A 26814-nucleotide genomic window follows, 5' to 3' on the forward strand; every position below is an offset into this window, starting at 1 on the left:
GGTTTCGAATGCCTGGAAGAAAACATCTTAAATGATCAATTCATTACTTTTTAATAGATACCCAGAAACAGCATTAGTCAGACTCTGCCATTACCTTTCCAATGAACGTTCCTTAAAAATACCACGATCTGCAGAGTCAAAGAGAAGAAATCTGAGTGACAGAGTGCTGTCTTCTGCGTCCAATTCTTTCCTCCAGAGACCTCGCCTCAACTGCGGTGATGTGGTAATGCAGTCAAAAAGCCTCGTTCCCTTAGTTGTAGGGCTGCTTTTCAAAAAGGAACTTATCAAAACATAAACAGGCTGGCACTTGCAGAACTGTCGGGCAGAGTAGATGAGGGTGGTGCGCACACAGCGACCCAGCCGCATGTTCCTCAGGTGTTTTGTGAGGCACTGGGGAGGAAGAGAAGTCCCTGAGTGCTCAGGAAGTGCTTTCAAGGTACTGTGAAAGCTCACGCCCTGGAATGCACCCTACCTGGCATAATGGTTATTAAGCGTACTAATGCACTGGCAAACAAGTCCTGATGTGTGGTGGTTCGGCTCCCTGCCTCAGCAACCTCAGCCATTTGAACTAGTGATTTCACACTCTGTAAAGCTCTGAACTCTGCTGCCCAACCACTTTTAGCAGGGAAGGAAAAGGCTGGCCTAGTCAGCTTCTGTGCTCATGAGCGTGTTGCCAGCAATCAAAAAACTTACACTTATTACACTTACAATTTGGCCGGTAAAGCACAAGGAATGATTAGGCCTTGCAATGGAAGGGGATTTTGATCATGAGGCTTGTTTTCCATTTCTGAGTGGTGGATGCCCGTAAGCCAGATCTGTCTTCATGTTTTTTCTCCATCTGCTCCATCAGCATGTTATACCAATGTGTTAGTATTGCGTGGGCTGTCAAACCGGATTACTAGCTACGGTGGCTTTATGTTTCCTGAAACTCTTTGTTCCCAGTGTCCCCATTAGCCATACAGCCCCCTCCAGACCATGAAAGAAATATTTTAAGAGTGCACTGAATATGTGATTATCTGGTAACGAGACCAGGTTCCCACAGAAACTCATGCCAGCCGGATATCTCTTAGCCTTAGGAATGCTAAACTTTTTCCTCAAAGAAAGAGAAAAAGAAAAATCAGGCAGGATACATGACTGAGCAGTGGCATTTTTAATATCAGCTCTGACTTTTAATATTTATGTACAGTGCGATTTTAAATCTGCTGATCCAGGAAAAATTATACCAACACCTGAACAATGCCAGACTTCTGATCATGGATGCCTGGTCAATGCTGCCTCCAGCTACTGTAGTGCCAGTGTCTTCAACTGCGCCCTCGCTTGCAGACACATGATTCAGTGGAGCAGACACAGCTCCTGGCACAGCATCTGTGGCCAAAACCGTGAGCGAGTCCTGCCTGCCGGGGATGGGACCGTGCAAGAAGGGGGGGGATGCAGATTCTTAGCACACAGCTTGTTGCTTGCACTCCAGCAGAGGAAATTTGCTTGCTTTGTGCTGTTTTTGTGCTCACAAGGAAAGAGGACCCTAGGAAACAGAGAAATGGAAGAATTTAGGTTGGTCTTCTCCCACAGCTTTGCTTCGGCTGAACAGGAATATGGAGCTGCAAGAGGCTCAGTGCTCAGCTTCCCAGACCAGAGGGTTTGCATTACACTCCACTTCTGTCCACCACCAAGCTAATTATTATCTTTCATAATATGGCTTCTGTTCCCAAAGAGCACTCTACTTGTACTTTACCATGAGTCTTTTGCTCCACTACCACAATGCTGAATTTCCCTCAGCCTTAGGCTTTCTTGTGCTCCATCTTCCCTAGTTCATCATGAGTCTTGGCACCTCTATGTGATTTTCATGCATAGCAAACAAGGGACTTTTACAAAGTGTAAAGATGGTGGAACATTGTTAATCCAGCAGTTACACAGCATAAAAATCCAGTTTTATGATTTCCAGCATCTGATCACTCAGGAGCAGGCGTTTGCAGGGAATGTTCCCCTCTCATGCCTTTGCACCAGAAGGGTAAGGCTCCAGGATAAGTCAGGAACACAGCTCCAAGGGGTATAACACGCAGTTTTGGGGAGGTTGGCACTGCAAAGAATTGTCTACCTAAAAAGTGACAGTTTAATTCCAAGGGCTTTTACTGGCCAATATTGCTTTACCTCAGCTGTGTGCAGCCCAGCAGAATTTCAACCTGATTTGTGACTGTGCAGCCCACACGAATCTGCACCCCCAGCAAGGCACAAAAACCAGCATGTAGTGCTGCTGCAGGCATGTGGGCCATACTGTGCTGCCACAAAACAGCTTGCGTTTAGAGTGGTACGTGCTTGCTAGGAGCCTAGGAGTCATGCAGGGGGGCCTTGTGGGGTACCGTGTCTGCATGGCGTGCCTAGGGAAGGCGGTCAGTTCAACAGATTTCCTTTGCTTTTTATTAGGCTTAAAGCTTGTCTCGGGGGTTTGTTCTCAGGAAGGAAAGAAAAATGTGCCCAGAAGAAATGATCAGTCACAATCAGGTTGGGAAGGGTGAAGCAGTTATCAAGCAAACATGAACATAACTGACTTTGCAAGCAACAAAATAGCTTTGTGTGGTGCAGTCAGGATGAACTGGGCACTGTCAGCCCTCTGGAGCCCTTAGACCCCAACTGCAGGCTGGGGAAACTTCACAGGTATTCGAAATTCTCAGAGCCAGGCCCCCATCCATGTGAACACAGGCTGTGTGGTGTCAGGTGAAACGGGAAGAAGCAAACCCAGGGGAACTGGGAGTTCCCATGGCATTACACGCATGGGTCTAGGCTCTGCAGTGTCCCAGCCAGGCAAAGCACCGGTCCCTGCTCAGGGCTTCACACTCTTACAGCTGGGGATAGTGCTCTGCCTTGAACAGAATCAATTGTGTCCAGGAGGGACAAGATTGTGCCTTTCCTAAGTCAGCCTGTGACCTTGTTCAAATGTTTTGACCTTGCAATGGGATTCCCTTCGTTGCAGACTCCCTGCCGCAGTGCAATGTGTGGCTATCCCTCTGTTAAAAAATCCTGGAAGAAAAACATGCTTATGGGAAGCATGGGCACAGCTGTTCTCCATAATAAACCCACAAAGACCTTGTGTTACGACTGCAACTGATCGATCCTAACCAAAGCAGTACATTCCCTGGGAGCTATACCACCGGGAAGGGCCTGGAGGAACGGTGGCAACCAGGGCTGAGGGAGAAGTGGCATGCTGCCCTGCCGGCACCGCGGTCCTGCACCATGGCAGGGTACAGCGGGGCCTTGCCATGCTGGTCACAGGGAGCTGCTGCCAGCGGGGGCTGGGTAGGTCACTCCAGGATGGAACCGGGTCCTTCTGCCGTGCTGCACCTGGGAACAACTCATGTGAGTGTCATATTGTTGTTAAACACTGTGACACACGGTTATTACTGAGTCCATAGAAAGCTGGATAATACTTTCCAGGGATGGAGGCTTTGCCAGTCACAGAGCTCCTCGTTCACTGTGGTGTGTCGTTCATACTTCACTGCAATGCGGTGAACTAAATATCTATCAATGAATAATTTGATGTTTTTTTCAACATCCACAGCAGGATCAGAACTTTTCAGGAGCATGAGTCACTCCACTTTGGCAAAGTCTTTAATTCCGTGGCCTGGTGTGAAGCTCTGCTCTGCTCCATCATTTTTTGGTCACAGCAGTCTTTGTGGTGGCTTGACCGTGGCTGGACGCCAGGTGCCCACTGACGCTGTTCTCACACTCCCCTCCTCAACCGGTCAGGGAAGAGAGAACGTAACGAAAGGCTCATGGGTCCAAATAAAGACAGGGAGATCACTCAGCTATTGCCATCATGGGCGAGACGGATTTGACTTGGGGAAATTAGTTGCATTTATTACCATTCAAATCAGAGTAGGATAATGGGAACGAAAATCAAAACAAAAGCACCTTCCCCCCACCCCTCCATTCTTCCTGGGCTTCGCTTCATTCCTCATTTCTCTACATCCTCCCCACAAGCAGTGCAGGGGACAGGGAATGGGGTTACGGTTGGTTCGTCACATGTTGTCTCTGCTGCTCCTTCCTCCCCGCATCTCCCCCTGCTCCAGCGTGGGGTCCCTCCCACAGGAGACAGTTCTCCATTAACTTCTCCAACATCAGTCTTTCCCACAGGCTGCAGTTCTTCCCAACCTGCTCCAGCGTGGGTCCCTTCCATGGGGTGCAGTCCTTCAGGAACAGCCTGCTCCAGCGTGGGTCCCCTGTGGGGTCACAAGCCCTGCCAGCAAACCTGCTTCAGTGTGGGCTCCTCTCTCCATGGGGCCACAGGTCCTGCCAAGAGCATGCACCAGCATGGACTTCCCACAGGGTCACAGCCTCCTTGGGGCATCCCCCTGCTCCACCACGGCCCTCCCTGGGCTGCAGGACAGCCTGCCTCACCATGGCCTTCACCACGGGCCGCTGGGGAACCTCTGCTCCGGCACCTGGAGCATCTCCTGCCCTCCTGCCCTGCCCTGGGTGTCTGCAGGGCTGTTGCTCTCACATGTTCTCGCTCCTCTCTTGCGCTGGTGCAGATTTTTCTTCCCCCCCTATCCTAGCGGCACTGCCACAGTCGCTGATGGGCTCGGCTGTGGCCAGTGGTGGGTCCAGCCGGGAGGCAGCTGGCACAGGCTCCATCAGGCACAGGGAAGCTTCTGGCAGCTTCTCGCAGAAGCTGCCCCTGTAGCCCCCCGCTAGCAAACCCTTGCCACGCAAACCCAACAGCCTTCAAGCATGTGTCGTGGAGCATCAAACACCTTTGTGCGGAGCCAGAAAAAACACTTGCAAAACTCTTTGTTCCTGCTGGCGCATGAGTATGTGAGGCGTCACGACCAATCGCATGAGCGCTTCTTCCCCACCCCAGTAAGTGTAACGGTTATTCACTTCAAAATCAAAGCGAACATTTACTGTATTTGTATTTAACCTTTCTGCAGCAGTAACGCCGCCAGCCCTCGGCGGGAGGGCCGCGCAGGCCGAGCCCCACGCTCCTCCAGCCTTGGCGCGGGCAAGGCTCGCTGCCGCCAGCGACAATGACCCCGCCAGCCCGGCCTCTTCTCCCCACGGGCGCGCGCAGGCGCGCGGGTTTGTGCAGGGCACGCGCACCCCACGCAGGTGCACGGGCACAAAGAGACCGTTCTCGCGGTACGCGCGCGCGCCAGCGGACGAGCCCCGAGGACGTTGCCGCCGACAGGCCCGCGCGCGCAGGGAAAGCTGCCCCCGCCCGGCCCCGGGCACGCGTGGGCTGGCGGTGGGGGGCGGCCGGCTCCGCCCCGTCCGCGCTGGGATTTTCCACGGGGCGAACGCCAGAGGGACCGGGCCACCGCGGCACGTAGCGCACGCACACGAGCCCGCCTCTGGCGCGAGGAGGCGATAGCCAATGGGAGAGCTGCGGGGTGCCGGTCCGGCCAATGGGTAACCGGAGAGGGGCTGAGCAGACCAATGGGAGCTGGAGGAGGGCGGGTCCTCTGCGCGGGGTGGGCTATAGCTGGGCGCCAGCGCCGCTGCTTCTTCCCAGTCAGAGGTGAGACGGCGAGTGGGGCTGCTGTGTGGAGCGGGGCTGCTGGGCCGAAGGTGAGTGGGGCGGCGGCGGGATGGCCGCAGCGGCCCGGCTTCTCTGCGGGGTGAGAGGCCCCTATGGGGACCGCCGTCTTGCCTCTTCCCTCACCCGGCCTCTGCGGGCAGCGGCCCCGGAGCCCCTGCCGCCCCCGTGAGATGGGGTCGGCCCTAGGCGGCCTCCGAGGGGGTGCAGGCCTCTGCGGGCGTGCTGCCCACCCCCACCCCCTCACCCCTACCCGCCAGCCGCATGGCGGGGGCCGAGGGAGGCCTGCGCCGGCCTTGGCCTGGTCAGCTTGGGGGGGCGGGGTGGGGGCCACGCGCTTGTGTTGTAAAATCTTCTGGGAAACGTGGTGGGTCAAGGCTCCTTTCAAAGGCAGGGTTTAACCTCTCTCTCTTAATCATTAACAGTTGCTCTCGGATTGCGTGTCGTGATTTGGACCTTCCCCTGTAGTGGCAGTGGATGTCCTTCAGCTTCGCATCTCAAATATTTAACGTTTGATGTCAGCACGCAAGTCTGTGTGCATTAGGTCTCCTAGTGGGGTTCATTAAGTGCTGGGTATCTCAAAAGTAGCACTGGTGGGGAGTATCACCTGGTAACTTGATGTGTATCTCTGGATGTGAAGGGCGGGGGGGGGGGGGGGGGCGGAAAATTGCCTCTTGACTAGCTTGCCTCGTGCATGGCTGCCGGAGAGGATCTTGGTCTTTCTCATGTTCCGTTGCTTGACTGCTGAGTCACAGGGCAGGGCCAGGACTTTCTGAGCCTGGCAGGAAGTAGTGAAGTTTGTCATCCAAACCCACAGACTGAAGCAATGCAGTTTCAGGCCTCCATCTTATTAAATGAGAGGGAAAGTAATTCAACATATCTCAGCCTTACTCCCTGCCAGGCATTACTTAAAACATGTCATATCATGTTGCAGAGTGTAGAGGTGAATTAATACTATGTGGAATGCAGGGGAGTAGGATTGTAAGGTGCCCTTTTTAGTCTACATTTGACCAGTAGAATTTAGATATTTGGATCTAATAAAGTGAGCAATAAGCTTTTTTTCAGTGGTGGTGGTGTGAGAGGTGTAGTCTTGCAGGATCCTTAAGTGCTATGTAAAGACTTCCACTGATAACTGTAGGGCAGTTTTGTAATAAGACACTAACTAGGATAGTTTTTTCTATGGCCGAACTTAAGTGTTACCTTTTTAATCTCCATTCAGATGCTTGTAGTTGATCAGTCTTAACCCTGTCTTGACTTGTGAGACATGGGGCTGCAAAACAGCTCACAAGTACAGCTTTTGGTGATAGTCAGCTGTAAACAAAACCTCTGGAAATAATTTTGAGTTGGTGTAGTCTATGTTCTTGTACTGCATTCCCTGTGCAGAGCAGAGGATCAGGTAGAGAATAAGTGGTGATTTCTTGGACTGAAGTTAATAGCCAGTACTTGGAACTGGCAGTGGTGCAGTGGGTTGTAACTTAGCCTTGAAGTAGGTGATAACCTGTGTGCTCTTGGGAAAGCCAGGGAAGCTAGCATGTGTGGTTTTTCCCCTGATGGGAGACACTGACCTTGCCAGCAGATTACGGTACAAAAAAAGGTTTAAGGCAGTGCATGCATTAAATAACATTCTGGTATTTGCCTCTTTGGCTAGCCGCATCACTGAGTACAAAGGTCAGGTCTGGACAGTGCTACTGATGAGCTGTCTTGCATTGTTAGCATTTCCACAGTTAGACTTGTGTGTGGGCTGACCCTCACTTTCTAGATAAGTTGACTGACTTGATTAAGGCAGAATACATAATGCTCAGCTTGTGATGAACTAAACAGCATCAGATTATTTTTTTTTTTACCCATGAATAGCTCAGTGGGAGAACTGTTTCAAGAACACAGAAGTGAGGGGGTTTGCAGAATGAGGCAAAAAAAAAGTGTGAGGAATTTCTGGAATGGTGCAGTGCTGTGAAATGCCTCCCCCTAAAGAAAAAGGGGGGACCACAGGGGAGGTTATTTGTCAAGGATGCTTGAGTAATGTCAGACCTGGCAGACCTACCCAATGGAAGCTTCTGCAGTGCATTCCTGAAGTGCCTCCTTCTGTGTGAAGGTGAACAAATGGTTCTTGCATTGCACTAAGACTTCCTGTGAGATGACTGCTTTCAAAGGGTAAGGTACCTAAAGTTTTGGTGCAAAACCATGGTTCTGAAAATGAAAGTAAGGCATAGGAGGTGCCAGCCTGATAAACTCTGAAAGCCTTTTCAGAGAAATGGGGATTCTTATTAGCCAACGCTCAGTGTACATGCAGAGAGATAAGTGTTAGCATGGGTGGGATTGATAACTGGAGAGTTGCAGAGATTTATTTCTAGCTTGTGTATTTACTGATTGAAGTTATGTAGTGGCAGCAGGAGAAGGCCCACTTGCACTAAGTTGTGCTTCTTAGGTTAGAGGTATCATTTGTCAGTGTGTGGGTCTTACTGTAAAGCAGGCGCTACTTAAGATCTCTGAGCCTGCCTTATACAATATGCTGCTTAGGAGCAGGACAACTGGAAAGGATGCTTTAACTACAAGGGGACAAGCCAAATGGCTACCCATGTTTTTTAACATGGGGAGGGAAGAAATGAGTGTCTGAAGTTAACTCGCCTGTACAAGTGGCAGTGTTTCTAAGGTCCTGTTTTCATAACATTACAGCAGCTGCAGAGAGGTTCACAACCATTTCTGTAAACAGGGTTACCACCCACACTGGCTTGCCAAAAAACCAGCTTCCGGATAGTTCTACTTCTGAGGCTGAGCTTTCTTTGCAGAGGAGCCGAGTTAGGTGCCAGTTGATGGCTTACAGGCATTTGTATGACTTGATTTTTTTAAAATGTAGCTGAGCTTACATAAGGCATTCCTTACTGCAGTTTGCTTAAGGAAAAGCGTATAGATATGTGAGAAGGTGAAGAAAAAGGAAGTATTCAAGACTGGTGATTTTTCTTCCTTTTAAGAGGAAGAGCTATTCCTGTAAATGCTCAGGACTGGGTGTAACTATTAATGTAAGCTCTTAATTAGAGCTGTGATAGTTTCTATTTCAAGAGTTACATGAGGCTCTGAACAGCTGCTGTGCATACTAAGAAGTACTGCACTTTAGTCTTCTATTGGAAAGAATGATAACTGGTAGCAGACGTTTCCTGTATTAGGAATGCTTGGCTGCTCTTACGTGGTGAGCTGGCATTCCCTTAGATCTCTATAGAAACAAGCCTTCTGGTTTTGGACTGTTTTTCCTACCTAGACTGAGATTTCTGTCCTCTCAGCATACAGCTCTAACTCTCACCAAGTATATAAGGTTTTCCTAGTTGAAACAGTGTGATGTTTTTGAACTGTTCTCATGCTTGCATGTATTACTACATGACACAAATATCAAGTTGATGCTAGCAGCAGCAGTTGCTGCATTCTGGAAGGAGTGCAAGGCTTGTGAGGTCCCTGGGGAGGGTGTCTGAGGGGGTTTCTGCATCCCTGGCACCCTTGTGCTATGTGGGAGAGGGACCAGGCAGCAGGTCTTGGGAGGGGTGAGTGAGAGTTGGGTGGTGCCAGCTGTGCCTGTGGCCAGTTCAAGCTGCTGGAAGCCATTCACAGCTGGCCCCCAGGGAGCACATGGAAGCAGGGAGCTGTGGCTGTTGGGAGCAGCATCAGCAGGCTTTGGGGCTGTTCTGGTAGAAAGAGTGTGCCAGTGATCTGGCTGCTGCCTGTTCAGCTCATCTGCAGGCTTAGGCTGCAACCTGATAGTCACTCCAACTCAACTGGTGACTGTGCAAGCATACCCAGAAGCTTGAGGTCTCCAGGGAATTAGAATGATGATATCTTTCAAAAGAATTACCACTTTATTAGTGGACTTTTTTTTTATAAGAACTGTGAGGAGGCTGTGACCTGCTGGTCCACCTGCTGCAGCTGTAAGGCTGTAGCTGAAACCCGAACAGAAGCACTACAGCTTACCTGTGTTGATGTCTCCACCCAAACTCTCCTCTCAAGGACTGGAATAGTTGTCCAGACCTTAACAAGGAGCTTCTGAAAGTCCCCCAGCTCATGAAGGCAGCAATGGATGCCTTAGCTGCAAGTGCAACCATGGGAAAAATTTCTTGAACAAGTAGGCTATGTTACAAGAGGAGCTCAACAGGCAGTGCAGTATCCGGGGATGGGAACAGAAGAAAGATACATGGTACTGTGTACTGTCACAGGCTGGGCCCTGCCTTAATTATGTGCAAAGGGAAGGTAAGCCTGAATTCAGCCTTGAGCTAATTGGTGCAGGTGGTTCATGAGATGGAGACTGGCCCCCTCGTCTCCACTTGAGGAAGATTCTTCTGCCCCAGTCCTCTGAAATGCTCCTGCATAAGAGACATGATACTCTGGGGCTGAAGAATAAGGAGCATGTGAGTAACATACAGGATCCAGGAAAAGCAAACCATGCAAAGGTGATCCAACCACCCACCTGCTTTAGAACTAGAGCCACCAGAAAAGCAGGTGAGGTCTTATTACTAAGAGATTTCTTACTGAGAGGTGCTGAAGCACCCGTTTTCCATTTAGACAGTTTCTCTAGAGACATTTGCTGCCTATCAGGAGCTTGTATTTGTGACATTGCTGAGAGGCTGCTGAGGTGTAGCATGTACCTACAGGTACATCTATTATCATCTGCTCCTACTATTCTGTGTAGGGTCTCATGGTACTGCAACAAGTTAACTTAGAAACATCAAAAGAAACTGTCCCTTGGGGCAATGTTACAAGGATGAGGAGGAGCACAGGTGTTCTGTCCTCCCAGTCAGGGGAAAGGGCTCAGGAGAGTGCCTGGCTGCCTAGCTTGCGCCATACTCAGGATTTTGGCTTTGATGATCGTGGATCAACCTTTGAGAAGCTGGATCTTTTAGGAGCTGATAGGATTCACCTGACCAAGTTGGGCAAGATCATTTTTGCCAACAAGCTGGTCAGGCTTATGAGGAGAGCTTTAAACTAGACTTGGTGGGGGAAGGAGATGGAGTTCTGAGTAACAAAGAGCTGGGGCTGCCGATATATTACAAACCAACAGGGAAACAGTTGTCGGATGCCTCAAAGGATTTCAGAGTTGTTCCAGAAAGTTGTCAGGGTTGGTAGCCCAACTGAAGTGTCTGTATACCAATGCACACAGCATGGGTAATAAACAGGAGGAGGTGGAAACCCCTGTGCACTGAAACTTGGTGGGATGAATCATGTTACTAGAGTGCTGCAGTTGATGGCTGTAGACTGTTCAGGAGGGACAGGCAAGGAAGGAGAGGCATGGGGGTTGTCCTTTTTTTAAAAAAAATAATTGATTGCACAGTTAACCTGTTCATCAGTATTCTTTTAAGTATAAAATGGGAAGTTTTAAACTGAAAGAAGGTAGAACTGGTCTGGATATAAAGAAGATTTTTTTTTTTTTGTGATGAGACGCTGGAAGAGGTTAACCAGAGAAGTTGTGGATGCGTCTGTCATTGGAAGTGTTCAGAGTCAGGTTGGACGGTGCTTTGAGCAACCTGATCTAGTGAAAAGTGTCCCTGCCCGTGGCAGGGCATTGAACTACTTTTGAAGGTCCCTTCCAACTCAAACCATTCTGTGATTAATGCTAAACATTTTTTTTTTAGGTGTTAAAAATGTCCATTCTTAAGATCCACGCCCGTGAAATATTTGACTCTCGTGGGAATCCCACTGTTGAGGTAGACCTCTTTACCAACAAAGGTGAGTCCTTAGCTGTAGATACTTTATTCCTTTCTTGTATTTGATAGAACTGAAGAGGCAGTCAAAAGTATGTGGACTGTCCTGTTCTAGCAGTGGAATTGTGCGTACTTTTTCCTCCATACAAAAAAACTTGTTACTGAGCTTGCTATGGGACTTGCAGAAGAAACCTCTACATTATTCTGCTGGGATGAATTTTCTGAGCTCAAGATACTGGTCTGGACAGTAAAGGATTTTTTGAAGTGTGTCACTTCTTACAGTCTGCATTGTGCAAGTATTAATCGAAACCTGCTGCCTTTCCCTTGCCCTGAGCACAAGTGGGACAGCACTTGACAAACTTGGAGTCAACAGGGCCTGCCTTCCTGTCCTTAAGCATCTGCTAATGGTCTTAGTTTTCAGTGTTCTCCAAACTCTGTGACTGCACTTGAAGATTAATTCCTGGTCTGTCTAGCAGTCACCTCCTGTAATGAAACAGTGTTCTGCTGCAGGGTTGAATCTTGGGTAATGGTTTCTTCTCAGCTTAAGTACTCAGGCATGACTAAACTTGTATAATTGGGTTTTCACATATAGCATCTTATTTTTTTAATTATTGTAGGACTTGGACTTTCCCCTTGGTTTGTTAGTTGTTCATACCACATCTGATGGGATCTGACAAAAGCATTGTGCAAACACATACCAGTGTGGTTTGATGGAATGGGCAAACACAATAGCTGTAATGCACTAACTAAATAACTGATCTTTCTGCTTCAAAAGATTAATGCAGTCACTTAATGAGATTGCCCCTACTAAATAATTTGCTGTAGTGGGACAAGGGAAAGACTGGAGACTGAAGCTGGCATCTTGAACCACAGGCAGAGCAGGCTCCAGTGTACCAATTTGCTCAAAGTTCGGCATCTGTGGCTGGAAGAATGGGCTGTCTGGGTGGCTGTGCTGACAAGGGAGACCTTGGAACCCATATTAACAAAATAGCATTCTAATTGTCCCTTTTATGCTGTATCTTGGAGAAATTTAAGAGCTTGCCTGCCAGACTGAGCTCAAATAGTAGACTCAGTGAATAAAGCTGCCTTTTCGGAAAGGGAACAGATGACTGTCCCAACTTAAAACACTTGAAATGCACAGTGGTGGAGAATGAGTGAGTCAGCTTGCTCTTGATCAGTATGAAGGAGGCACTGATGAATTGGTGTTACTGTTAAGGAGCAGACAGGTATAAGTGAGCAGAGATTGTCTCCCATCTCCAGGGATGGAAGTGTGCAGTAGGTTGGGATGGCCTATGGGTGGAGAGTGTTTTGTGTGTTTGAATGTGCCAAGACAACTGTTTTTTCTGTTGTAAACAGGTTTGTTCAGAGCCGCTGTTCCCAGTGGTGCCTCAACTGGAATCTATGAAGCTCTGGAGCTTCGTGACAATGACAAGACACGCTACATGGGGAAAGGTAAATGTGAATTCTGGAACGCAGCTTGGCCTCTTTAACAGTGGCTGTGTTGCTGCATATGTTTACGCCAGATGGTAGCAGAGGGCACATGGGCTTCTTCACTACTGTCAATGTTCTATACAAGGCATGGCAATTGGGCAAAACCAGTGGAGTAAGGTGATAGCAGTGCATACCACGTGTAGGCTGTGGGGCTGGGGCAGAGGTAAAGCACAGGCTGCTGGATTTTGCCAGGGGACAATGTGGAGAGTGACTGCCTCCAGCAGGGCAGCTGTGTAGTAGTGAAAGTCACTGTACTTCCATAGGTGGGGCAGGTGGAGTTTAGGCATGCCAGCTAGATAATGATGTCTCTAGTACAGTATGCCCAAAGGTACTTTGTTACACCACTTCTGTTGCCCTGCATCTTGGTGCGTGTCAAGAGTAAGAGTGCTTTAGCAGTGTGTATTATAAGAGCATCTAAACTACCTGCTTCAAAAAACTTGGTGATACTGCAGCTAGTCACAAATTTTCTTCATAGACCAAATTTTCAAAGAACTGTTGTCACTATAGACTCTTTAGATGCCAATATGTTAAATCATGAACCTAAGGTTTATGCCAGCTGCTGACCACAGCTAACCTGCAGCTTTATGCTGGTAATCATGGAAGGTATTTTTGTTTCAGACTGCATAATAGCTAAAGTCACTTCAGCTTTTTGTCTGTCATTATAGTAGCCAGGGTACTTAAGATTGTGTTAGTGGTGTAATATTTTAGCTTTCTGGGTACTGATTGTATGTTCTGAAAGGAAACTACTCACAGCCTTTGCCAGGCTGGCTTGGGAACATGTGTAGGGGAAAATGAATAGTCACATACAAGATGTCATTAACCTAATAAGCACCCTAGTAGTAATTCTTATGACTACTCTTAGAGCTTGGACAGTGGGGACTCCTTTTTAGCTTGCTACTCTAAAAGTACAGGTGATGCCTTCCAAATATATGCAATCAGTTGAACTTTTGGCTAGGAGAGAGAATTACTTGTCTTCAAACTTTCCTTTCACCTGACTGGCAGAAATCTGAACTATTCTGTGCCTGTTAAGAGTGGTTAGAGTGGGTAATTGCGGAATTGAACTTGGAGACCCTTGTCTGAGAAGATTCATGGTTGTTACTATCTGAACACAGAATAAACTCCTAGATGACTATCTCGAAGAACTTAGGCTGTTTACCTAGGGCTTTTTTCTTTTCCTTGAGAAGAGTAAATGTGTACTTACCTCAGTGTACTAAATGTTTGTGTGCTTAGACCTGTTAAATCTGTTCCTACAAGCAGTTCTTCATGGCACTTTACTAGACAGTAGTCTGAGCTTTTACAACAAACTATCACAGCTGAAGGTTTTTGTCAGCTGCGGAGTAACATGAGTTACAAAAAAATAATCACCAAATGAGATGAGTTGCAGATAGCTGGTAGGCCTTTTGTAATACAAGTCTGCAGATTTAGACCATTTAAGAGGCAATTAATCAGGGTGCACTTACTTGGTGTTCACAAGTTCTGAAGCTTAGGTCTTTGGAAATATTTAAACACCGTACAGGAATGACAGTATTTCTTAGACTACTGTTAGTATCTGCGTAATGATGGTTCTGCTTATGGGGAAGAAGGAAGTTCATACTGGAACTGCTGGTTTATGCAGTAGCGTAGCCGTGTAGATTAAAAGGATGGTGCTGTGTTCATGCTTTATTCCGTGTCTGAAGCCGGGAGCAAACAAACAATTTCTGTGCCTGTGTCCAGGTACAGAGAGGGTGTACTTCAGCATGTATCAAGTGTAAAATGTGGATTAAGGTGATGCTTTAACCATGTTACAAAGATTAGCAGATAGTGAAATGCCTGAACTGCTGCATGCTTAACTTTTGGGGAAGCCTTTTTCTTTCTGCATATTCATCCATTCTATGCATGGATAGGAGTAGCCTATCCTAAAAGCTTTTCTAAATACTTTCATTCAGCCACATGAAGTTTGGATCCACACTGGTGGTTGCAATAGTATGGAAACCTGGGTGGAAAGACCAAATACAGCCTTGCTGGCTGATGCAGTTTCCTCTACCCTTTGAACCCTTTTTGTTTCTAGTCTGATGCTCAGTATCAGACACTTGCTGACTTGTAGGCCTGTTTACCTGTTTGTGTCCTTTTCTTTTTCTTGCATGACTGGCTTTTGTTCTTGTCTGTGAGTCTTCATCTCTTCCTTGATTCTCTTGTCCATTTCGCTTCTGTCAGGTGTATCCAGAGCTGTTAAATATGTTAATGAGTTCCTGGCGACAGCATTGTGTACACAGGTAATGTATGTACTTTGAGTGCAACCTTGTCACTTGGATTAATTTCTCCAGTGCATGGTCTTGCAAAGTAACATTGCAGCAGGCATTTCTTACTTCATGCAACTTCCATTCAATTGAGGTGACCTCCGTAATAAGTGTTTAGATTTGGCTGTAAGCTCAGGCTGGATTGGGGTTTGAATAGCATGTGATGGTATTCTTGAGATCTTATTGTTACTGGGATCACCTACTAATGCCTGCATAACCAGTGTGGTTGACTGGTGTCTGATTTGCTTGTTCCTTCCAGGTGTCTCAAAAGCTGTTGAGCACGTCAATAAAACAATTGCACCTGCACTGATTAGCAAGGTAGGAGCAATCTGTCTTCTGCTAACATCAGCTAATACCAGTCCAGTATGTCCTAACTGATGGGTTTTCTTGAAACAGTTATGGGAACTGTATTATGTGGCGGAGGCAGGGTTAGCCTGTGTACCAGCATGCGTGTGAACAAACTGACCTACAGGAATTGCTTGACTTAATGACTGCGTATCTAAAACTTAAACAAAACTACCTCTGGCGGCTTAGTGTTGTAGTGTGTAGAAATACATCTGGGAATTTCAGTGATGTGCTGTTAAGATACAAACTGCTTTATGCTTAAGGGGATGACTGGGTGATGGGAAGGGACTGGGTTTTATCCAAGCTGGCTGGATAAACTCTGGAAGGGAATCTGAGGGGGTCTTGGTAAAGTCTGCTTGAGTGAGAATCCTGTGTGCTTTGTGGGCACTGAGCCCTAGCTAGAAAGGATGGTGCAAAACTAAGTGGTATTGCATAGTCATTGCACATTCTTAGTGACAATCCCAGACACTATGTACTGAGTTACAAATGGGTGTATGTTGTGAGCAAACTGCTTGTCTTTGAGCTTGCACTGAAGGGGGACAGGGGGCATAAACTGGGGCCTTCTCCTATGCCATGCCAGGCAGGTAGCAGTGTAAGAGTCAGGAATTCAAGGGACAAGATAGCCTTACAGCTCTGAATGTGAAGAACAAAAGTTTTTGACAACTTACCTGTCAGCACCAGTCTGCTGGAAGTGACCAGAAGATGCTGCTGTGTGGTAATGACAAGCACTTGTCTCCTCAACTGCTGGTAGTTGCCCTTAAGCAAGTCTTGGTGACTGCCATGGAAATAAAAATGCAGTGGGTAGGTGAGAGTTTGTAGAACCATGTTTGTCAAGCAGTGCTCTGCTTGTTTCTCTCTGCAGAACGTCAATGTTGTCGAGCAAGAGAAGATTGACAAACTGATGCTGGAAATGGATGGATCGGAGAATAAGTGTAAGTGGGCTTTGAGTTGCGGTGAGGCACGAAAAGATGAAGTCTGGTTAATAGAATGGTGGCTTACATGATCAGAAACAATGGGCAGTGCACAGCATGTGCTGTGCACTTCCATAACCAAGACCATGGTGCTGGTATTGCTGAGTCTCTTTACGAAGATGTAACATTTCTGTAAACAATTTCTTCCTCTTACAGCCAAATTTGGTGCCAATGCCATCCTGGGTGTATCTCTGGCTGTATGCAAAGCTGGCGCTGCTGAGAAGGGTGTCCCCTTGTACCGTCACATTGCTGACCTTGCTGGAAATGCAGAAGTCATTCTTCCAGTTCCTGTAAGTCCCTTGATAGAGCTAGCTAAAGACTTGATCTAACCAGGTGCTTCGTGATGTCTTGTGGTCTTAGATCAAGTTTTCTAGAGAATGAAGAGTCTTAACATAAATGCTGTTATCTGTTTACCCTGAAACATTCTAACTTGCCTTTTCTTTTTGGCTACTCCAAGGCTTTTAATGTGATCAATGGTGGCTCCCATGCTGGCAATAAGTTGGCTATGCAGGAGTTCATGATCCTCCCGGTCGGTGCTGACAGTTTCAAGGAGGCAATGCGCATTGGTGCAGAGGTCTATCACAACCTAAAAAACGTAATCAAGGAGAAGTATGGCAAGGATGCAACTAATGTGGGTGATGAGGGTGGCTTTGCCCCCAACATCCTGGAAAATAAAGAAGGTAAGAAGAAGCTAATTGTGGGAGGAGATGTAACTGATAGGCAGAGTACAAAGACCATACCTGTCCATGACGAATGGAAAGCAGGATCAGTAGGTCGTAGGACTTACTGCTGTTTCTTTGCTCTGCTTCTTAATCCTGACAAACCTTCCAGGATGCTATACTGGTGTGGTCCAGTATAGTAACACAGAGCTCTTCCCTTGGACATGTGTTTATGCAGCTTGACAGGATAGCTTTGACTTCACTGCCTCATAACTGTTTCATTCCTGTAGCAGCTTAAGGGAATCTTACTCTCTTCCAGTTAAAGAAGTGGTGTGGGAATGTCCGCGTGCATTGCATGTTTCCCTAGAAGTCAGTAGTCAAAGTTCAGTGGAGTTCTTTTTCTGCTGACAAAGCAGGAAACCAGTTTGAACTATGCCTGGTAATGTGTGATAGTGCGTGAAGGCTTGCCTGGGAAGTTGAGGCATAGGCTGCTTCTGCAGCCAAACAGTTCTGTTCAGAAACCTGTGGGGGAGGGAGGCAGTTGTTTTGTGGAAAGTGAAATAACTGGTTCCTACAGAAGTGCACTGGAAGAGCTATTTTTCAATCCCTTCTGCAGAAAGGGAGCTGCTAATAAGGCAGTAGAATACTAGAACTATTAAGTTGTTTGTTGCTTAAAGGTGTTGGTTATGTTACTGTTGAAGGTGGCCTCTGAACTGCATTGACTTTTCTGCTGTTGAAGATACAGAGTCAGCACCAGAAATCAGGGTGGTTCTGAATCCCACAGTCACAGGCATGTCCCTGTCAGACATCAATGAAGATGACCTTGAATGACTGTTGCAGTCTAAGGAATCTGTGTTGCTGGCAGCATCTGCTTTGCAGTTAGTACTAACTGACATCTTAAAACTAAACCAACAAAAAAACCCCCAAAACCACAAACCCAAACCAAAGCACTTGATCTGAGCTTCCTACTGTAAATGGCCTGGCTGCTCCAGCTGCTTGGCTTTGAGTCAGGGGTGATTAGGAGAGGTCTTAGTGGTCGTGACCATGCTCAATTTCCTTGCTTGGACTCGGCCAAACAGGGTAGCGTAGTGGGTAGTGTCTAGAGGCTCCTACTGAGTATTTCTGTTCCTCTTCTACATATCATTGTGCTAGCGGGGAACAGGTGGATGCAAAGAGAGGGTGCCCTGTGCAGTGGCAAGCTGTGCATCACACTGCCTCTCGGGGTTTGGATGCTTACCACTTATGGTCAGCACCTGATCTGGCGCCAGAAAGGATTAAAGGGCAGTCACTACTTCCTGCCCACTTGTATAAAGCTGAAAGAGGATGCAGTGTCATCTAGTTTTAAGCTTTCTGGGCTGACATGTCCTGCCTGAAGAGATCATGAATCCCATAATGGTGTCTCAAGGGTATTACAAGCTAAAAGCAGTATTAAAGTAATACCTTGTTCCAGTCAGTTCAGAAGCCGGAGAGTTACAGAACTTGTTCTATGTGGCCTTTGTGCTCTCCTTGGGGGCTAATGGAGATTCTTTGCCGAGTGAATGTACTGCTGTTGGTAAATAAATAGCTTTTGAGTTAAGATATTTGGTGGTAACTTAGAAATACCTTACTGTGTTTCAGCTCTGGAGTTGCTGAAGACTGCCATCAGTAAGGCTGGCTACTCTGAAAAGGTTGTCATTGGCATGGATGTGGCTGCCTCAGAGTTCTACCGTGATGGAAAGTATGATCTGGACTTCAAATCCCCTGATGATCCCAGCAGATACATTTCTCCTGATCAGCTGGCTGATCTGTACAAGGGCTTTGTCAAGAACTACCCCTGTAAGTTCTTCATTATCAAGAAGCACAGTAGTAGTGGCAAATAGGGTTGATTGCTGAAGGAAAGAGTTAGGATGCAGCCTCCCTTTGTAAGAGGGATCAAGAGCAGAACAAACAGTTAGCCTCTTAGGGGTCTTAGGAATTTTCTCTGAGGTGGGTAGTACTTGGCTGCGGCACTTTGGTGCAAGTGCTTTCAAACAAGACCTTACAGGGTGGCATTGTCTTAAAGCTCCTTGTATCCCTTTACAGTGGTGTCCATTGAAGACCCATTTGACCAGGATGACTGGGCTGCCTGGAAGAAGTTCACTGGCAGTGTTGGCATCCAGGTGGTTGGTGATGATCTGACTGTGACCAATCCAAAGCGTATTGCTAAGGCTGTGGAGGAGAAATCCTGCAACTGCCTCCTGCTTAAGGTCAACCAGATTGGCTCTGTGACAGAATCCCTGCAAGCGTAAGTTTTACTCTCTTGGCCGTGACAGGGAACGGAGATTGTGGACTTGAGGGTGATGAACATACAGACCAGATCTAGTGGAACAGAAATCTGTTGATTGTAATTATTTTGTGAGGTGAGAGTAACTGTTAACTAATAGAGGATACTGGCAAGTGGTATCCTTTGTGGTCTTGAAGTCGCATAGGCACATCAAACAACTTCACTGGGTGTATGCATGTGTAAATTGTCACATGATCCTAACCTAACATATACCAAAGGTCAGTTCTGTTTTGCCAAAGTAAGGAATGCCTGTCACAAGAGCAAAGGCTGCAAAGCAAATAGGCACATTGTGAGGCTTCATCTGCTTATCTCTTCTAGCTGCAAGCTTGCCCAGTCCAATGGCTGGGGTGTGATGGTGAGTCATCGCTCTGGAGAAACAGAAGATACCTTCATTGCTGATCTGGTAGTTGGTCTCTGCACTGGTCAGGTTGGTGTCTGTAGCTGCTGTAGTTTGCCTTTTTCTTTGATGAGATAGTACGATGGTGAAGCCATGCTGCACAGCAGATGGGGTCTGTCCTGACTTAAGGGGGTGCACGTTTGCTGTTTGCATGTATAGGAAGCTGATGTGTGTAATGAGGGAATGTGTGATCTTACATGAGTTCACCTTGAATTCCCAATTTAAAAAAACTATAGTCAACTCCAAGGGGTGTGTTGGGTTTTCCTGGTACTGAAGATGTTCACTCTTGAACAATCTTTATTGCTCCCAAGCCCTGTTCTGTTGGAGCATACAGATATTTACAGCCTGATGCTGAAATGAAGTTTGTGACTGTGCTTGTTAGTGTAAACAGAATAGCTTCGTGTTGGTATCTGCGGCCTTATTTCTGCCACAGTTCTTCCCTAACTTTCTGGTTTCCCTTTCAGATCAAAACTGGCGCCCCATGCCGATCTGAGCGTCTAGCCAAGTACAACCAGCTGCTGAGGTGAGACTCTCAGGGGGGAGTGGGAAAGGGTTGAGGGTTAAGCCTGACAGAACAGATGCTCCGTTAATGCATTTGGAGGACAGTTTGGTGTTCTGCATCTGAGGAACACTGCTGCTTGAGGGCATAAACTGACACTGGCAGAGGTGCTTTTGGGCTGGTGCTGTGCTTGCCTGGTTGGCTGTAGGCCATGATGAGTTGGATGGGTAATGTCCATAATGGACACACTAAAGCAGAACATCATACAAAGCATCCTTTGATACTAGATAGGAGATATTGTTCTCCTGTCTGCATGATGCAGTTCTCTTGGGCAAGCACTTAAAATGTTTGGGCTTGTGTAAAATGGGTGATACTGACTTGTGCAGTTAGATGTGTGTAACTGAAGTTGCTTGGTGGGAACTGGCTTGTGACTCTAGTATAATTGGTACCAGGTAGGTCGGATGATTAGTGTAAGGCCAACAGCTGTGCTAATGCAGGTCTACACTGTCTGCTGACACCTAGCACACTCTTCCCTTTTCATCAGAATTGAAGAGGAGCTTGGCAGCAAGGCCCGTTTTGCTGGAAGGAACTTCAGGAACCCTCGTGTCAACTAAGCTGTGTGCATCGGTCAACCCCTCTGCTGGTTTAAGGCACTAGTCATCTACTTAGATCACAATTACCTGTACTAGAAAGATAAGGGCAGCTGAAAGGAGAAAGGCCAGTTTGCAGGTCCTCTTCCCCACCACGATTCCTTCATCTAGTGTTTTCACCAACTCTGATCTGTTACTTGTAACGCTCTACTGTTTTTGTATTAGGACAGTCCCTGTGGCGGCTTTCTGTGTATTAGACGCTGTCTGGGATCATGACCTTGTGACTCTGGACATAAACATTTCAATTCCTTTCTCTGCCTGCCTGGTCTTCAATGTTTGGAGCTGTGTGACTTGCAGTGGTGCAGCAAGAGGTGCCTGCAAACAGAAATAGTAGTGTTTCTACATGTGATAAATAAAAGCATCAAACAACTGAACAGTGTGTCTTAACCGTGCTGAAAGCGAATTTGCAACCTCCATCTTGAGCTGTTGCTATGAGAAGATGTAGCTCAGCAGGGTGTGGGCTGTGGAACGGTACCATTCCTGAACCCTCGTACTCTGTTAATGGCACTCTACCGTGACCTGTAACTGAAAGTTGATCTGATAGCTGTACTTTAATTTTTACCTTATTAGTATCTAGGTACCATATTTTACATGGGGGAAGAGAAGAATTCAGGGCATTCCTAGCTGTGTGAGAGCAGATGGCCATAAACAAAAGGCTTACATGCAAATATTTTTATTTCCAAAAGCCCTTGTTTTGTTCAGGTGGTGCCTCTGCTGGTTTGGCTGGGTAGGGAAGGGAGGGCAGTGAGAGAGATTGCAAAGCATATGGCTCACTCCATGATCATCAGCATCGGTAGAGATGAGGAGGAAGTTTTCCTGGGGTTTGGTGAGAGATTGTTCAGTGGCTCTGTCAGCACTGTGGTTCTGTTGCTCTGCGCCTTTGCTGTCAGAGCTCTTCCTCTTGAATGGGGGAGCTGGGAGCAGAGCTGTTCCTTACTAGACAGGAAGGATCAAACGATTGCATAATTGAGGGAGAGGTTGCTTATGGCTTTTTTCCATGATGGCAGTTTTGTGTGGAAAAAATTAATTTCTGATTCACTTCAATGACTATTCTACTAGTCTTCCAGTTCCAGGAAACTAAATTGCCTGTGGCTGGAAATTTTTATTATCTGTGAGGCGCACAACAGTGCCGTGCTGTGGGCAGTGTATGTGTTGCATTGTGGTGTTATGAAATGAAACTGACTTAAAGTTTTAATTAGTAGGATGAAAATGGCACATTTAAAGCCAGTGGAGTTGCAAGGCACGTGTCATTTACTTTAAACCCTCAATCTTACTATCTTTGGTTCTTGTTATAGGAAAAAAAAACAAGACATGTTTTATTTCAAAAGCTGCAGTTAAGAAGTATGGAGCTATAAAATGCTGAGGGATGAGGACTGTGTGTTATATCCCTAAACAAACTTCTACAATGATGCCCTGCCATCGGAGGACAGATGAGACTGCTCTGTGAGGAGTAAAGCCAGAACAGAGATGTCTTTGAGCTGCTGGGAGATGTTAGGTCTGCCTAGTACTAGTGTGAGTAATAGCTGCAAAAGGATTTAGGACGGAGAGGACTGTTGATGGGAAAGCTTGGCTCCTTTAGTGTATTGATTCGTGTTTTATATCTAAAAAAATACTCATCTGTTGTGGGTCCTTCTGAAATACCTTGTCCTGTATGAAGAGAAGCTGCAGCAAGAATGCTCAATGACCCTCACATGGTAAAGGAGGAGTTTTTGGCATATTCACTAGAACTGAAACCATGGAGGGAGGAAAATAATAGCTCTTGTTCAGCGGGGTGTTTGCTGATGTAACAGCCACTGTGCAAAGGGCTAAAGCTCCTCTCTTAAGGGGAGGTGGCCTGTGGTCCCATAAGCCCGCTCACGCTGGAGGGAGGGAGGTACATGGGACGTGGATCACCTGGGCTGTGGGAATGCTGGGATCCAGGTCTGTTGTGCAGTGTCCAGCTGAGCATGGCCTGGCCTGCACGGGGCGTGAGGTGAAATCCGGCCCAGCTCAGCCTGGGCTTCCCCAGGCCCTATGGCCAGGTCAGCAGAGGGGGTCTGAAAGCAAACCAGGACACAGCTGGCTCCTGGTGCTAACCTCCCTGCAGAGACAATAACCGGTGCAATGGAAACAGCCCTTTGTTGGGCAGTTGGCCACTGTTTCTCCTTAAGAGATTTGTCTCCAGTCAAGCCCTTCTTAAGAAGGGCTTTGCTATAAATACCAAATTTACCAGCCCAAGCCCAGGACACGGTAAACGCCTCCTCGCACATATTTGTCCTTTTGTAAGGCATTGGTCTAAGCTGGTTGCACTCCACACAGATTTGAAATCTGGTGTACTTTTCACACATAGCTGATCTCTGAATTAGGCCTGTTAAATGAATAAATGAGTTAATTATACATAAATCCTATCAAGGGATTTTTCTTGTTCTGTCAAAGAGGCAAGCTTGTAATATATGCCAAATGGTTTAGAAAGCTTTTTAGCAGAACCGTGCTAGGAACCAATTTCATCTGTTCCTCACCTCGTACTTCAGAAAGTGAAGTCCAAATTCTCAACCCACCTTGCCTGGGCCTCTGGGTTTCCACCTGGTGATTTTCTTTTAATAAGCATCAAGAAGCAAAAAGAGTTGGGAAATCGGGTCACCGGTTGCCATAAATCGGCAAACCTCTAAATGGCAGTACAGCTGCAACGAAATGACTGATGTGCGCAGCACTGGGCTGCTGTACCTGTGTGCAGCTACACCAGCCTGGGGGGTGGGGGAAGCAAGGTACTGGGCTGAGCTGGAATCCTCTGTTCAGACCAGCAGTTTGGTGCCAGCTCTGACAAAAGAGCTGGTTAACAACAACATTGTACGTGAAGCCCTGGTACTAATTCGTTATCATTCACACCTTGTTGTCAGTGCAAGGTGGGGAACTGTTACAGGTACAATTACTAAATGTGTCACATCTTAAAACAATCAGGAAATTGCCTGCAAAGCAGCAGGGTTAGGAGAGCATTGCTTGGACTGTAAATTCAGGAGCTGAAGCTGGATGCTGTTGAATTGTATCGCTCCTTCCTACACCGGTAAATCAATCCCACAATGTCAGATGCTGTGCTCACCTGTCCCATAAAACCAGAGCTATATAAAGCTTTCAAGTTAAATCTCAGAGTATTTGGGCCAGATCAGCAAGGTGCTTCCAGCTGCAGAGGATTCGGGCTCTGCCTAATGAGGCTGGAGCACTGAAAGAAGTTACTTGCAAAGGCAGAAAAAAGACTGGAATGGGTAAGTGCTGAAACATGCGATTATGGTTTGTAGATAAGAATTTGAAGCATGTTAGAGAAAAGTGAATGATCGGTAACTGTGTGTGTGTGTTTGGAGCGAGGGGAATAAGTGAATAGAGTATAAGATTTGATTGTTGAAGATCAAGATCTAAACCTGCGGTGCTGGAGAGGGGGAGAGATGTGTCTGCTCCTTAATCAGAGCTTGAATCCTGCTGCATAGCTCCTCACCTTTCTGTACTGTCCCCACGGAGCTCCTACTCGAAAGGCTGTGCTTTGTAACGGAGTGCAAATGTAGCGCAGCCAGTGTCTTTATTACTGTAATAATTTGCAGGGATGGCACTCTTTGGAGCAGAAGGAGGCATCAGCTTAGCAAACATGAAGTAGGAGGCTATTCTGAGAATAGCAGGCAGCCTTAAAAGCCGATCTGAAGAAAGAGGCAGGCAGAAGAGAAGACTGATGAGCAGAGAGGAGAGGCAGGTAGCACTTTTGGGAGCTGTTCAGGTAACAGGATATATAATGGAGTGATGTGAAGGACGAGTGGGGAAGATTTCCCATTACCTGCTGGCTCTGTTGCTAGGTCTGTAGAGGTAGCTTTTCTGCATTGTACCTCTGCCTGCTCTTAAGTATTAATTTCCTAATGTCTTGGCTTCTGGGTCTTGTACGGGCCTTGTCTCAAAGAGTTTGTATTGGATGGAAAGGAACGTTGTCATCCCTCTATAATCGATGAGAAACTAAATGATTCAACGTTTGGCTTTCTCGGGAAACATTGGCCCCTTGTAGGGGATAAGCACATCATTCATAACCTTCACTCTCAGAAACTGAAGCTGGCAGTGCAAAGGCTGTTTTCCAATCCCTTGGTTATTTTGAACCACCCACACAGCCTGCTCACCCATTTTCTAGTACCATGGGCATCAAAACTGGACCCTACCTTCCAGCAGTGGCAGCGATGTCAAACACAGCAGTACGGTAACCTTCCTAGTTGAGTTTGGTCCTGTCAGAAGCTCACTGCCAGACCCCCCACGTGGTGAGGGCAGCTTTGTCCCTTGAGCGCAGAGACCTGACTTTACATGTGTCCATAACACAAAGCTGCCTGGGGTGATGATATGGATTGCTCGGTGTCCACGTTTCATCCTATTCACCTTTCTTCCCCAATTTTTGTGTCATTCAAAAATGTTAGAAATGGTATTTTTTTTCTCACATCATTGATTTTAAAAAGAAGCAAAACTTGAACGCATTTGAACAGTGGATCGACTCTGTTCCTCAAAGGAACTGCTCAGCTCAGTGAAATCTTGAGACCTGCTAGGTAGGGCATTTGACTGCCTCTCATGTAGGTAAGAATAATTTTACACCCAGTGCTTTTTCCCCTCCTGCTTGCTTATCCCAGGCACAAAATATCACTGTCTCATGGTGCAGCCAGCGAGATTATTCTGGGGGAGCCTGTGGCATGCCCCGCTTGCCCTGGGCTGCCATGCCTTCTGATGTCTCCAGGAAGGGACCTTGGCAAGCCGTGCCGTGTTTCCCTGTCTCTGGAGAGGCAGAAGCCGTGGGAGCGAGCCATCTTTCTTTGAAGGAAATTAATTGACTGCAGTGCTTCATCAACACCCACTTGCTCATTCACAGACATGAAGACTTGTGTAAACAGCCTCGCGTGCTGCTGGGGGCTTGTCAGCCGGTGGCTGAAGGGAGAAGCAACAGTGCACAGGATCAGTAAAAGCAGATGAAGGGAGTGCGGTTGCTGGGTTTTCACCACTGGAAGGAGGATATTTGGCTTTCCTGCTGCTGTGTAGACTGCAATGAGACATGAAGGTAGATGGTGGATACAGGGAGAGATGATCTCTGCTGGGCAGCCAGCCAGACCTGCCTGCCCTGAAGCAGCATCTCAGGCTGTGGCCTCATGCTCCCTTTCACAGCAGGATTTAAAGAACTGTGCCAGGCACCGGCTTAGTCCCACCACTCCCTCGGAAAGCTTTTATTACTGTTCTCTTTGTATTGCTGGGTGAATGATTTCCTTGTAGACAGGAGCTGTGGGTGGGTGTGAGAATAAAATGCCAGAACCTTGCTCCTCTTTGAGCCCATAGGAACATAGCCTTCTCCCTCATCTGACTCCTGGGGTCACTGTGATGATGCTCAGGCTGTCCCATCCTGAGGAGTCCACGTTTGGTCATTTCTACAGCAAGACAGATACCCACTTGTGTTCCCTCTTTTGGTCCCCAGGAGGGCCTGAATGCTATCAGATCTGACCCACTCGACGTGTACTTTGCGCTCCACAGATAGATGCAGTCACAGGGACTAGAAGTACAGGTTGCGGAGGAGGGAAAGAAGAAGAAATAAAGCCATACCAGCTGCAGCATTCGCTTCTGCTAAGGAAAACTGAAGGTAAAAATGAAGGAAAAAAAAAACCCCAAAACTCAACAAAAACCAAGGAAGAGAACTGAGGCAGGGAAGAAGAAAAAGGGTTGAGTGAAGAACTCAGATGATAAAAATGAGAGACAGAAAATAAACTACAAGCAAGAAAATAATCTCAAGGTCGAGATCACCTGCTTGTGCCACACTTCAAGTGTATGTGGGGTGAAATCTCATGTCTGTAACGTGATGCACAGTCTTAGCTCTGTCTAGAAACACATACATTTAATCATCCAGTGTGGCAGTTACAGGCTTAAGTTACAGGAGAGAAAAGAAATACAAACTAGTTCTGCAAAATGGACAATGCCCAGGCAAGATGATACCTTGCTGACAACGGTGTCTGCAGTGGAGGCACCATGACCGGTGCTGAGCATC

At 47.1% G+C, this 26814-nt stretch overlaps 1 protein-coding gene across 1 annotated transcript; it reads left to right on the forward strand.

Annotated features, from left to right (window-relative positions):
- The first annotated feature begins 5450 nt into the window (after window positions 1-5450).
- ENO1 (enolase 1) lies at window positions 5451-21172 on the forward strand. The gene is made up of 12 exons (XM_037382175.1): window positions 5451-5562; window positions 11140-11233; window positions 12565-12660; window positions 15235-15293; window positions 16183-16252; window positions 16448-16581; window positions 16749-16971; window positions 18568-18765; window positions 19012-19213; window positions 19571-19679; window positions 20114-20172; window positions 20693-21172. The coding sequence occupies exons 2-12, from the start codon at window positions 11149-11151 to the stop codon at window positions 20760-20762; spliced, it is 1305 nt and encodes a 434-aa protein (XP_037238072.1). The 5' UTR covers window positions 5451-5562; window positions 11140-11148; the 3' UTR covers window positions 20763-21172.
- Window positions 21173-26814: the final 5642 nt, after the last annotated feature.

This window comes from Falco rusticolus, chromosome 3, assembly GCF_015220075.1.
Source record: "Falco rusticolus isolate bFalRus1 chromosome 3, bFalRus1.pri, whole genome shotgun sequence".
Taxonomy (NCBI): Eukaryota; Metazoa; Chordata; class Aves; order Falconiformes; family Falconidae; genus Falco; species Falco rusticolus.